The 13188-nt window shown below is 41.9% G+C and overlaps 1 protein-coding gene and 1 long non-coding RNA gene across 7 annotated transcripts in view; one reads left to right on the top strand and one right to left on the bottom strand.

Annotated features, from left to right (window-relative positions):
* Window positions 1-9979, top strand: part of LOC130357049 (uncharacterized) — a 103218-nt gene extending 93239 nt beyond the window's left edge. For both annotated transcript variants that reach the window (XR_008889086.1, XR_008889085.1), the window contains exon 3: window positions 9825-9979. This is a non-coding gene — a long non-coding RNA (uncharacterized LOC130357049). The remainder of the gene's footprint in view (window positions 1-9824) is intronic.
* ROBO1 (roundabout guidance receptor 1) overlaps window positions 1-13188 on the bottom strand; it is a 1216262-nt gene that overhangs the window by 57498 nt on the left and 1145576 nt on the right. For 4 of the 5 annotated variants that reach the window (XM_056559365.1, XM_056559367.1, XM_056559363.1 and 1 more), the window contains 2 exons: window positions 9836-10033; window positions 3303-3329 (listed from right to left, as the gene is read on the bottom strand). In XM_056559365.1, the coding sequence (XP_056415340.1) occupies window positions 3303-3329; window positions 9836-10033 (225 nt within the window). The remainder of the gene's footprint in view (window positions 1-3302; window positions 3330-9835; window positions 10034-13188) is intronic. The other variant, XM_056559364.1, reaches the window with a different exon arrangement.

Here is a 13188-nt window from a genome sequence, read left to right as displayed (position 1 = left end):
TATCTGTATAAAAGTGCACCAACTGGTAAAGTATGGGTCTTTAGACCACAGCACTCGTTTGGACAACATGGTCTCATAATGCAGCATGGGCCCTAATGCCTGACTGTGATGTACATGTATGGCTGACTATGGGTTTTGATAATCCAAAAGTACACTCCTCGGAAAATGCCAGTGGTCTCCAAACTGCGGACCTCCAGCTGTTTTAAAACTACAACTCCCAGCATGCCAATGGCATGCTGGGAGTTGTAGTTTTAAAACAGCTGGAGGTCTGCAGTTTGGAGACCACTGCTCTATGCCTTCTCCACATCAAGAGGGATCAGCAATGATATCTCAGTAATTATGTCAGAACAAAGCATCCCGCCATAGAGATTATCCTCAAAAATTGACCCATTAACCACCGGGAACCGGTGAACGTAAAGGCGTTGTATGATACCCTGCAGCGAGGTGGTCTGGCAAAATAATATGCCATTATGATTCGAGAATAATCCGGATTAACACAAAGCGATTGTTATGTGTCGGATTCTGGGATCCATTCCCGGATCTCCCATACATCGAACCTTAAAGGGGAAATCCGGTGGACAAAAAAAAAAAATGTCATTTCAACTGGCTCCAGAAAGTTAAACAGATTTGTAAATGACTTATATTAAAAAAATCTTAATCCTTCCAGTACTTATCAGCTGCTGTATACTACAGAGGAAATTGAGTTGTTCTTTTCTGTCTGCCCATAGAGCTCTCTGCTGACATTTCTACTGTGAAGTGCAGGAGCAAATCCCCATAGCAAACCTATCCAGTTCCTGACACGGACAGAGGTGTCAGCAGAGAGCACTGTGGTCTGACTGGAAAGAACTAAACAACTTTCTCTGGCACCAGTTGATTTGAAAAAAAAAAATGGTTTTCCACCGGAGTACCCCTTTAAGGCTCCACTGTCCTATAGAATTCTCCCGACTTAAATTATTTCGAATGTATCCATTTCAATAACATTCAAATTTGAATCAAATTTAATCAACTGAATTCATTTTTTAAATCATTGGTTGGTTAGGATTTCCCATCAGAATAGTACAATCCATTCTAGGTTATCTGCATGCAGTAGCATCCCCCCACCACCCCCACCCCTACCAAAAAAAAAAAAAAAAGCCTGATGTCAAATATTAGTACAGAGCTATTTTTAGACATTCCATTCCAGCGAAGAGTTAAAAAGGGATTAGCTGCACGGGAAAATGCTGATGGAGTCTACAGCTATGCGTTTTGTGACTAGGAATATGTTTGAAAGACGTCAAATCGGGGGCCCTTTTAGAAGAATTCCAAGCTGGCAGCCTGCAAAGCAGAGATAACTGCTCGCGCCGCGATTACAATAACAGGATTAAAACTTAAGAGGCAGTGTTAAATCTGTCACTGAGGTATTGCCAATGAAGTGCGGCTCTGCCACCAGTGATGCTACGCCGCAATCGCAAAATGCAGTCTTGGCAAGGGGGAGGAAGGGGTGGTGGATTGTAACAAAATAAATAAATAAAAATCTAATTTTTCTTCTAAATACCTGACAAAAAATTGCAATTTCTTTTAGAGACTTGTTGGCGGGCGCGCGCACATGCAGTCCTATTTCTTTACTCGAAGGCCATTGCGGCAGTGTCTAGTATTCCATGCATGAAATTCTAAATCATTCTCCAATTGGAATAATATAATCTGCCAAAGTGTTGTTGATTTTGCACAATTTAGTTCAAATATGGTTTGGTAGGATTTTAAAAAGTATGCCACAAGGCCATAGGCACAGACCCAGTAAGGTGGCACAAAGAGGACCCATAGGCACCATGAAGTACACTATGGCCTGGATTATGGGCTTCATAGGCAACAGATTTAGGCAAAATGGAACCGTATTATGGTCATTGGCTCCTATACAATATTTACTTGTCTTCTAGGGTCTTCTATTTTCTATTAGTAGTAATATCATGAAAGAGGGGGGCTATTTTTTATTTTTTGTCAAGGGAAAGTTATAGGGATTCTCCGGTGATAAAAAAAAAAAATAATGTTTTCAAATTAACTGGTGCCAGAAGACTATACAGATTTGTAAATTACTATTTAACTCTCCCAGTACTTATCAGCTGCTGCATGCTCCAGAGAAAGTTGTATAGTTCTTTCCAGTCTGACTGCAGTGCTCTCTGCTGACACCTTTGTCCACATCCGGAACTGTTCAGAGAATGAGTGAATCCCCACAGCAAACCTCTTCTGCTCCTAACACCTCCGACACAGACAAAGGTGTTAGCAGAGAGCAATGTGGTCAGACTGGAAAGAACTACACAACTTCCTCTGCAGCACACAGCAGCTGATAAGTACTGAAAGGGTTAAGATTTTTAAATAGAAGTAACGTACAAATCTGTATAACTTCCCGGCACCAGTTGATTTGAAAGCACCCCTGCGGAGTACCCCTGCAAGAATTCCTACAACGATAGAGAGTCTAATAGATGTCATAACCAACGGAATCCTAAACTTGGAGATGGGGAAGAAAACTTGCTCGACCAACAGTTATTTGTTTTTCCGATTTTCCAGTACACATGCACGCTCAGCTTGGAGGAATGTGCATGTGATGTCAATGGAGAGAGGAGGTAAATCTGCTGCCAGACACTTAAAAAGGATCAGGCACAGAAATGTAGTATGCCTGCTGTAGGGAGACAGTAGGGAGGTCCCTGTTTATGCTACAGAGTAGGAGGGTCCAACCAAAATAATTGGATTTGGCCATGTTTTTTCTAATGTGAATGGGGGGCCTTAAAGTGGCCTAAAAATAACACTTCGGGGGGGGACGACCTATAACAGATTTTGCTTAATGATTTAAGTTATCTTAGAGTGGGTGCACGAAATTGTATACAAAACCCGCTAGCTAAAGTGATTTAAACCATATAGCTGTGTGCTGTCTGGGCATGCTGGGAGTTGTAGTTTTGCAACAGCTGGAGGTTCATAGTTTGGAGACCTTTGCTATACAGTGGATACACAAGCTCCCACTTTTTTTTGTTTTTAGGGCATGTAAGGAAGCTACATGGCTTTGGAAATAGGGCTAATGGTGGACGGCACTATTTGAATAAAGCAAAAGGGTGACCTATGAACTCACCTATTGGGCACCAAGGCACCAACCAGTTGTATGGGCTTTCAGTTGCCCATGGCAAACCAATCAGATTCCACTACAATACTCCTTGCATTTCCTGTGCAGCAAATCCCGAAATACATCGATAGTATAATAGAATTGCAAGCATATCACTATAGAGCACATGCAAAACAGACCAAAAAAAGAAAGAAAGTGCAAAAACTGTATATACCTGTCGGTGTGAAGGTAAAAGACGGGACTGAAAAATATCAAAACAAAAAGAAAGAAAAATGAAAAAAAAAAAAAAATAAATGTTATTAAGCTGAAGGAAGAAAAGTGCACATCTCAAATTAGAAATTAGTACATATCCAGCCACATACGGTAAATCAGACGTAGGCAAGCGGCCAGGCGGGTGACACGCGGCGCGGTGATTGCAGTTGGAGTGCTTTTCAGAGTACGCGAGCCTCGCCGGCAATTAATTGTTAGTTCAATTTTTATTTCTTATATGAATAATGGAGCTAAGACGCTGCTTAAGAGGGTTGTTTGTGGCGGTTATAAATCTTATCCTAATCAATAGGGACCGCAGCGGCTGCTGCACTGCAAGCCTTCTCCGCACTATACCAGATTACACGGAGAGAGCAGGTAGGTGGGATAAATAACAGGGAATAAGCTCCTGTTTAGAACTCGGACTCAATTATAGGTAGTAGATACATCATCGGTATAGTTCAGTTCTCACGTGAGTATATAAAACTAGGAATTTGCTGATTTATTGGGTTGCCTGCGTATCGCGGTAAAATAGCGGCATTATAGTGATCCCAATGTTTTCCTATACAGAAAAATCAGAAATCAGAGAATATAAGAATTTTCATAAATAAAAAAATTATAAATATATATATATATATATATATATATATATATATATATATATATATATTATATATTATATATATAATTTGTGTAAAGTCCCCTGGAAGCTTTTTTTTTATTCCTTATAGGGAAACAATAATCACCTTTTAAGTAGTACTCACAACATTTTGTTCCGAACGCTGGGTGCGGGCTGCGGGGGTCGTGACATCATGGCCACACCCCCTTAATTATAGTCTATGGGAGGGGGCGTGACAGCCATCATGCCCCCTCCCATAGTCTTGCATTGATGGGGCATGGCCATGACCGTCACGAGGGGCGTGGTCGTGACACTATGACCCCTGCAGTCAGCACCCAGCATTCAGAACAAGATGTTCAGAATGCTGGGGCAGTGAAGTACCCCTTTAATTCCGCAATTTTACTGTGACTTATAGGCCAATCAATTTTACTGTACAGCTGTAATGTAAGGATGGCAACATACGTTAAATAACTGTTGGCCAAATACCTACTTAGTTGACAACTATTCCTCCTGACCCATCATACACATGCACACTCAGCTTAGCTGAGCATGCATGTTTTCTTAATATTGAGATGATAATAAGATGCCTCCAGACACCTCTGTCCCTTCCAGACATCTCAGGTGATGACTTATTTCCCTTGAGTACAAAATGATCAGGTGTTTTGAAATCTGACTGCCACATCCTTCTTATTCCCAACATTGGGAAGAGACGGGAGACCCCTCTCTCATCCAAACAGATAAGCTGGTCACTGAATCCTATCGATATTGGTGCATTCAGACAACATTAATCTAATGTGTATGACAACTGTGTCTGTTATAATCAATCTTAATCAGTATAAATCAAAAGTGTTGCAACTTTCTTATACGGTTTGTGTTTCGGTTTCTTAGAATTTTTGTTTACATCCAACTGAAAACCTATACAAGCTGTGGGAGATTAGCTCTATACACCCCCAGGACTCCAATTCAGAGGTTCCTCACAGACTCTCACAGTGGTAAGGCCTAGTGACGAGCTGTCTTCAGCACCTGTGCTGATCTGCACTAGTCTGAAAACCTTGAGTGCCCCAAAAAGGGGATGAAAAGCCCCACTACCAAACATGCCTTACATCCCACAAGCAATCTCAGCCATGCTACATCTGAACATTGCTTTGACTTTCAGTTGGGTTTTGTTACTCTTAGTTAGTAGTTTCCATTTGTCTGTACACCCTCAACACCGAGTGAAAAGTGTTACTGAACCTACATCCTATGAAGCCTTCCTATCTATTTATATGTACTGCTGGGAAAATGTTTTTCCATTAGAATTCAGGGCACCTATAGACTTCCATAGGACGCTACTCTATCTTTGTATGCCTTTGAGAATGCATAAGATTTGCTGCACAGAGCACCATATGGCGGTATACAGAACCCCTGCAGCTCCATAGTGCAAACTACATAGTACAAACTGTATAAGGTGCAATCTGCCAGAAATAAAGAAAAAATATCAAAACCTCACTCTACAACATTAATATCTGTCAGCTGTATCACCTGCAAAACCATTGGATAGCTGTTAGGGTAGAAGAGAGAATTGCACCTTTCCTGGAGCTGATGGTAGTTGCCGGATTTACAAAATTGCCTTTTTATCTCCCAGTCAAGTGTCAAGGAGGTGGGGCTGAGCTGCTCAAGTGCACCAGCCTGGCATGTCTCTGTGCTCACCCTCACCTCCCAGCCCCTTCTTGTCTGATGTACAGAGCTGTGTATGTAAATTAAGTTGAGAGCAAATGAAGAAGTGTGCCAGGCTGTGGCACTTAAAATGTTGTACATTTTGTCAAAACATAAATTTTTCTAATATACTTCATACATTTTTTTAAATCTCCTTTTTTTTAGAAATCATTGCTTATAAAAAAGACCACTAGAGGTTTCCATACCACCAAAAACATAACCCTGTCCAGCTTCAGCATCATCTTTGTCCCTGTTGAAGCATAGGCTGGGACATAGTGCAGTAGTGAGGACAGGACTAGTACTTTTCTGTGCTCACTGCTGTCCTATCAGACTGCAGGAGGGGTTTCTGGAGCAGCCTACAATGATTGGATGAAGAGGCCCTGATATGGACAGAGATGTCAGCAGAGAGCACTGTGGTCAGACTGAAAGGCTTTCCAGAAAGAAATATAACTTCCTCTGTAGTATACAGCAGCTGTTAAGTACTGGAAAGATTAAGATGTTTAAATGGAAGTAATTTACAATTTACTGTTTAACTTTCTGGCACCAGTGGATGTTGAGTTCATGTTTTCCACTGGACTACCCCTTTAAGCAGTAAATTAAGTTGACAAATTCTCTTTAAAGGTGACCCCAACCCAATATGACTAAAATACAGGAAAAGGGGACTCCTAGAAAATCAATACCTTAACAAGTATTTTCACTTAAAACATGGTTTATAATAGGAAATGTGACTCAATTCACTCTTTTTTTATGTTTTAAGATTTGGAAGTACTGTCCCCACTCTTGTGGTGAGGGTGATGTCACTAGTCATCTGATGATGTCATAGCTCTATACCAATATAATGGCAAACATTTACAAGAAGTCCTATGGAAAACAATGCATTTCACATGCTGCTACAGAGCTCTGCATTACATATAAATATAAATTTGGTAGTCTAAAATTTCTGTGGTGTCCCGGTACTGGACATGGTCCTGTACCTTTGGTCGTAAGTCCCCATAATCAGAGTTCCTCCGTGCTGTTAGAATTCTCTTAGTGGTATAACCCTCAGTCGCCTCATAAATCTGTAATTTATTGTATAGATTTAGAATATTTAATAATATAAAGGTTACTTACAGGACCTTAGGTCATGTGATTCATAGTAAATGTGTTATGCTAAATTTAAGGACCTTTTGGGTCATGTGATTTAGTCATGTGATGTACCACAATCCTTTGTGATAGGACTGACAGGTTTGGGGAACCAATAAGCTTTGAGTCTGCCCCTTCAGATATAAGGGCGCTGTGTCCAATCATCGCTCTCTTTCCCCCGGGATATGACAGCGAGCGGAGCTCTGTGCCAATCTACAAGACTAATTAGGCCTGAAGCCGATCTCTTCAACTAACTCCTAACTCCAATTCAGCTAATTCTACGTGACTACTGAACCTAAATCAAACCCCTAAATTCAGTGGAACAGCGTAAAGCAAGCCTCAAAGCCTATTCCCTACAAAGTCCCAACCAACCTGTGAGGAGCCTAAAGTCCGGTCCTCTTGTAAAGACTGTTTGCTGATTGCATTCTGCATAAAATCTGCAGTAAAGTTATTTCCCTTTTATTACAATTCCGGTTGTGCACAATCCTTTATTCCTCCCTATCGTTCCTGGGATGGGTGGCAGTAGGATATATATATATATGCAGAGGAACCCGCACCCTGGTGTCACGACAGTTAAAGGGGTACTCCGCCGCTAGACATCTTATCCCCTATCCAAAGGATAGGGGATAAGATGTCAGATCGCCGCCGTCCCGCTGCTGGGGACCCCGGGGATCCCCACTGCGGCACCGTGCTCTCATTACAGCACAGAGCGAGTTTGCTCTGTGCGTAATGACGGGCGATACAGGGGACGGAGCAGCGTGACGTCATGGCTCCGCCCCTCGACACATCACGACCCGTCCCCTTAATGCAAGTCTATGGCAGGGGGCGTGACGACCGCCACGCCCCCTCCCATAGACTTGTATTGGAAGGGGCGGGCCGTGACGTCATGAGGGGCGGAGCCGTGACATCACGTAACATCACAAACTCTCTCTGTGCTGTAATGATAGTGGGGTGCCGCAGTGGGGATCCCCGGGGTCCCCAGCAGCGGGACCCCGGCGATCTGACATCTTATCCCCTATCCAAAGGATAGGGGATAAGATGTCTAGGGGTGGAGTACCCCTTTAATGGTTAATGCTACACCCTTTCATCACAGCACAGCTACAACCTATTCACCCTGCACCCCCAAGCTACCACATTTCTGCTGCATATTTTGACACTTTATATCACATTTCCTCCCATTTTGGATACAAATTGTTTCCATTTCAATGGGGCTTCTCTGCATCCTGCATTCCCAGGACATGAAAACAGGTTATATAAAACACTTGCAAATAAAAAACATTTCTAAAATACATGTAAAAACCGGAGTGTCTCTTCCTTCATATGCATCTATTTCACACTGTGTGAATTCAGCCATATGACTAAACTCCAAGATCCCTCCTATTCAAGCTCCGTCTGTTCATCCCATTCAGCCTCGGCCTTCGGTTTTGTCCCCAAAACATTGACCGTCATAGATTTTTTTTTTTTTTTAGTCTTTTTAGACTTTTTGTCTACTAATTCACATTTTACCTCCCTAATTACAATGTCAATGCAATCTCCAACAAAACAACCTAAAATTCAAAACAAAACCTCTTAAACACCCCCATAGTAACAATGTAATCTAAATAGGGGGCTTTCAAGCTATTCAAACAATGATGAAGAGTTGAGAATGTCAATTTACAGTCACAAGGACAGTGGCGGGATGGGGGGAGGGGAACATGAAAGGTTGTAGCCATTCCATATGTTTATTTCACCTAAGAACATAAATAGGGTTTACCGACCAGGGTGCCTCCAGCTGTTGCAAAACTACAACTCCCAGGATGCCCGGACAGCCAACGGCTGTCCGGAAATGCTGGGTGTTGTAGTTTTGCAACAGCTGAAGGTCCACAGTTTGGCAGTATTAAAATTTGTATAGATAGATGTAGCAGAGCTAAATATGTAATTCCTTTAAGAATGTAATTTATGTGCATTGTGACTCTTCTATGAGCTGGGGCATAGTTAAAGGGGCCTGGTGGGCACATGCCCTGATTTTGAGGGCCATGAGAGTGCCACCCAGCCACTATACAGGATGAAAGGTGTAATTTTGCAACAGCTGGAGACACCCTGGTTGGGAAACACTGACATAAACTTAGGGGAACATAAATTGGGGAACATAAACCAATGTTTCCCAACCAGGGTGCTTCCAGCTGTTGCAAAAGTACATGTTCACAGGCATACTGGGAGTTGTCGTTTTGCAACAGCTGGAGGCACCCTGGTTGGGAAACAATGGTTTATGTTCTTATGTGGAATAAACAATGTTTATTCTCATCAATACCAATATTGGTCATTGTCATCCATGTGCTTCTATATTGATGGTTTATAAGATGGCATAATATTAGTACTGACCAAAAATACAATTCAGTCATCGCCATCTTTTGGGGTACCACAAGTTCCAGACTGCATTGCTTTCCCACAGCTCTTCATCCCAACCCTCGCACCCTGCCCACTCCTCTTTCACAGCACTCCTGCCAGTTCCCCACACAGAGCTGTTGCAGAACATCTCAGTGAGGTTGCACCTGCTGTATTCATTCTCCGTTTGCTCCTCTGCCTGTGACATTGCTCAGTACAAGGCAGCCTGCTGAAAACACCCCAAATTTTTCCTATTTTTAGGGTTGAAAACTATCTTTCCTATAGTGAGATGAAGGGTTAACAAAGAAAGGAAATTGCTAAGTATTGTAATAGCCCAAGTGCGAACATTCACCAATATGCGCATCCAATACAAATAAGTTACTAAATATCCACAAAATGTTAAGACACTACAAATTGTAGCCACCTGCTGTTGCTAAACTACAACTCTCAGCATGCCCTGACAGCCTTCGGCTGTCAGGGCATGCTGGGAGTTGTAGTTTTGCAACAGCTGGAGAGCCACCGATTCGGGAACACGGCTCTTGTAGGGCAATAAGAAATATGTCATCCTCAGTATCCTGAAATTGCAATAAATACAATATATTTGCAAACTGTTATTCCTGCAACACCCCAACATACTCTATCACCTAATGAGACAATGCATTATTTCTAATATATTATCATTGTGCATAGGTTCGGGATACCTTTCCGGATTCCAGCGTAGGTGCTGTTAAGTCCACTGCGTTTCTTGCGATGACGGTACAACCAGATGCTAAAGACCATCAGGATGATCCAGCAAGCAGCCCCGATCCCTGCAATAAAGGCCGGTTGCTTTACAACATCTGATATCTGCTGGGCAAGGCTTACTTGGTCACCGGGAGGCACCGGGTTTCCAAAAGAATCTATGAAGAAAAAAATAATAATAATAATAATAATAATCATTGATAGATACAAAATATTTGTGTATATAGATATAGTACATCTGGCGTCATCTGTTGGTCATTTTATGCTTAATCCAGAATATATAGCTAAACCCTTCTTAAAAACTATAAAGACATCTGGGGGAATTTATCAAGAATTTTACACAGAAATGTAGAAAATGTGCAAATCTGGCGCATCCATGGTTTTGCTACTTTTATGTGCGACTTGAAGTGAATTTTCCACTTTGGGCTGAAGCCCATGAGCATATCTTGTGTTCTTATATTTAAGGGGTACTCCGGTGGAAAACAATTTTATTTTTATTTTTTTTATTTTTTATTTTTTATCAACTGGTGCCAGAAAGTTAAACAGATTTGTAAATTACTTCTGTTTAAAAATCTTAATCCTTCCAGTACTTATAAGCTGCTGCATGCTCCAGAGGAAGTTGAGTTGTTCTTTTCTGTCTGACCACAGTGCTCTCTGCTGACACCTCTGTCCATGTCAGGAACTGTCCAGAGTAGAAGCAATTCCCCAAAGCAAACATCTCTTGCTCTGGACATTTCCTGACATGGACAGAGGTGTCAGCAGAGAGCACTGTGGTCAGACAGAAAAGAAATTCAAAAAGAAAAGAACTTCATGGGGAATATACAGCAGCTGATAACATTTTTACATCAAAGTAATTTACAAATCTGTTAAACTTTTTGACACCAGTTGATTAGAAAAAAAGTGTTTTCCAGCTGAGTACCCCTTTAAGGCTGGGCTTAGAATCTCTACAAGAAATTCCTAGGGTGGTCGGCACTGGCTGAATCAGCTAGGACAGTTCGGACATTGGCAGCCATGTATTCCACGTGTATGACCAAGATCATCCTTCTGTAGTGACAACAATGGGACTTTGCTGCACCAGAATTTCAGAGTGTAATTTCTTAAAGGGAACCTGTCACTATTTTCCAGCCTATATAACCAGTGGCAGCATGCAGTGTTTGAAGATATGATACTGGATGTCTGCCGCCTGATCTGTATTGTAAATATATAAGTTCTAATAAGGCTAATACTTTGCAACAAGGTTTCCCTTGTGTCATCACAACACTCTTAAAGGAGAACTCCAGAATAGAAAAATTGTCCTTCATACTGCCGGCAGTAAAAAAAATATATAGATTCATACCTTCCTTCGCTCCCACGGGGCATCCGGTAACCCACACCGATCTCCGCCGCGATCCTCTTCCTGGTTGCCGGCGAGTCATACTGCACTCAGCCAATCACCGGCCACAGCGAAGTCCCGACTCGGCGATAGGCTGAGCGGCAGTGTGAAGTTTTCGGCCCCAGCAGCAGGCAGGAAGGTATGTATCTATTTTAATTTTTTTTTTTTTATGCCGGCAGTATGGAGGACAATTTTTCTATTCTGGAGTTCTCCTTTAAGGGGATGCATGTAATCCTGTATGTTACAGGGGAACTCAGACAAATGAAATATTATACATATTGGAAAAGAGTTCAGACAACACCTGATGTCAAATTAAAAAACATTATTTTTATTGAAATGACAATTAAATTTTTTTTATAGTATATGAAAAAATGGAGAAGTACTATAATGGTCACCCAAGACACAAAAATGGGGCTTAGAAAAAAGAGGGTTGCTATAATGTAGTGGCTAAAAATCTATCCAATCAGACAGTACAATACATCAGAAGCATTTGCAATGATAATAATCTCTCTGTAAACAATTACATCCAAAATAGATAAAGTGCCTATAGTAACTGTATGGCATACAAGCCAAATACACATGTGAAAAAAACACTCTAAAGTGACATGTGCCAAAAGGTATAAGTATAGATCCTCCTCTATGACTCACAATTGTGCTTGAGTAAAAGTCTCATGAAGTGTATATATATATATATATATATATATATATATATATATGCAAAGTATCATGCAGGTTCTCATAGCAACTGGAGCCCCGACCCTTACATACCTGCAGTCCGGCGCCCGGTCCCTCTGAAGATCCTCTTCTTTCCGCTTTGAATTGCGCGCTTAAGGCAGGCCCAGCGGCTGGATTTGTGGATTAGGATTCATGGGCTCTGGTCACATAAACGCTCAGTAGGCACAAGCGCCCACATGATCAGTGACCATGAATATTCAAATCCAGCCGGCGGGCCCACCTCCGGCGTAATTCTGCGCAAAAAGAAGAGGATCTTCAGAGGGACCACAACTAGCCATTTGGAGGGTACTTCTGGAAAGTAACCACGCCTGTTGGGGCACGATCTACACTACATGCATGTCCTGATCTCAACAAGCTACTGACAAAATGTTGTGCATGCCCAAAAGGCACGTCAAGATCTCCACAGGATAACGGCAGATTTCAACAATAGCTTGTAGATTGTGCCCCGACAGGCGTGAATACTTACAGGAGGAGCCCGTCCCAATGACAAGTTGCGTTAAAATTAAGTATTGTGTACAATACAGATCGGGCACAGACATCCAATAATGGGAGGAAATACGATACCATTATGCACTGCATGACGCTGCTGGTTATATAGGCAGATAATTAGTGACAGGATCCCTTACAGGGTTTTCCTATACTCCTGGAGAGCTTATTAGACCCCCTCAGCTATATTCCAGTATTACTGTAGACACAGCCTTGTCCATGACGTATACAGTTCCTATTTTGGTAGCACAACATTTGCACACCATTCAGTTCCCCAGCCTTTGTTCAGAGTTCAGACATTTTTCATGGCTCGGAGCTAAACATATGTTAAGACATGAAAGCAAATTAACACTATTGAAAAGAGTAATAAACCACCTAAAACAACTCAATCCTGTGAGCAGGGAGAATATATGACGGGATGCCATGATTGCTATGACGGTTCTTTCTTCTTGTCAATATCTTTCTGTCAAGTCTTGGAGCTTATGCCTTGTGGTGTTGCCTGCTGAAGTTTATCTCGGAGTGTTGGTTAAAGGGGCACAAATGGAAACAAACTCTACACGGGTTCCTGGAGATCTGTCTCAGACCCAAAGTTCAAACCGGACTAGCTGATCATCTAACAAGTACAGGGTCCTTGCTATTCTTTTCTAATAGCAGATGTCAGGGGAGAAAAGGATCCAACATGTTGGTTTTCCACATCCAGATTTCAACATGTCTGTGGTG

This window comes from Hyla sarda, chromosome 2 (genome assembly GCF_029499605.1).
Source record: "Hyla sarda isolate aHylSar1 chromosome 2, aHylSar1.hap1, whole genome shotgun sequence".
Classification (NCBI taxonomy): Eukaryota; Metazoa; Chordata; class Amphibia; order Anura; family Hylidae; genus Hyla; species Hyla sarda.
This window is presented reverse-complemented; position numbering and strand designations above follow the sequence as displayed.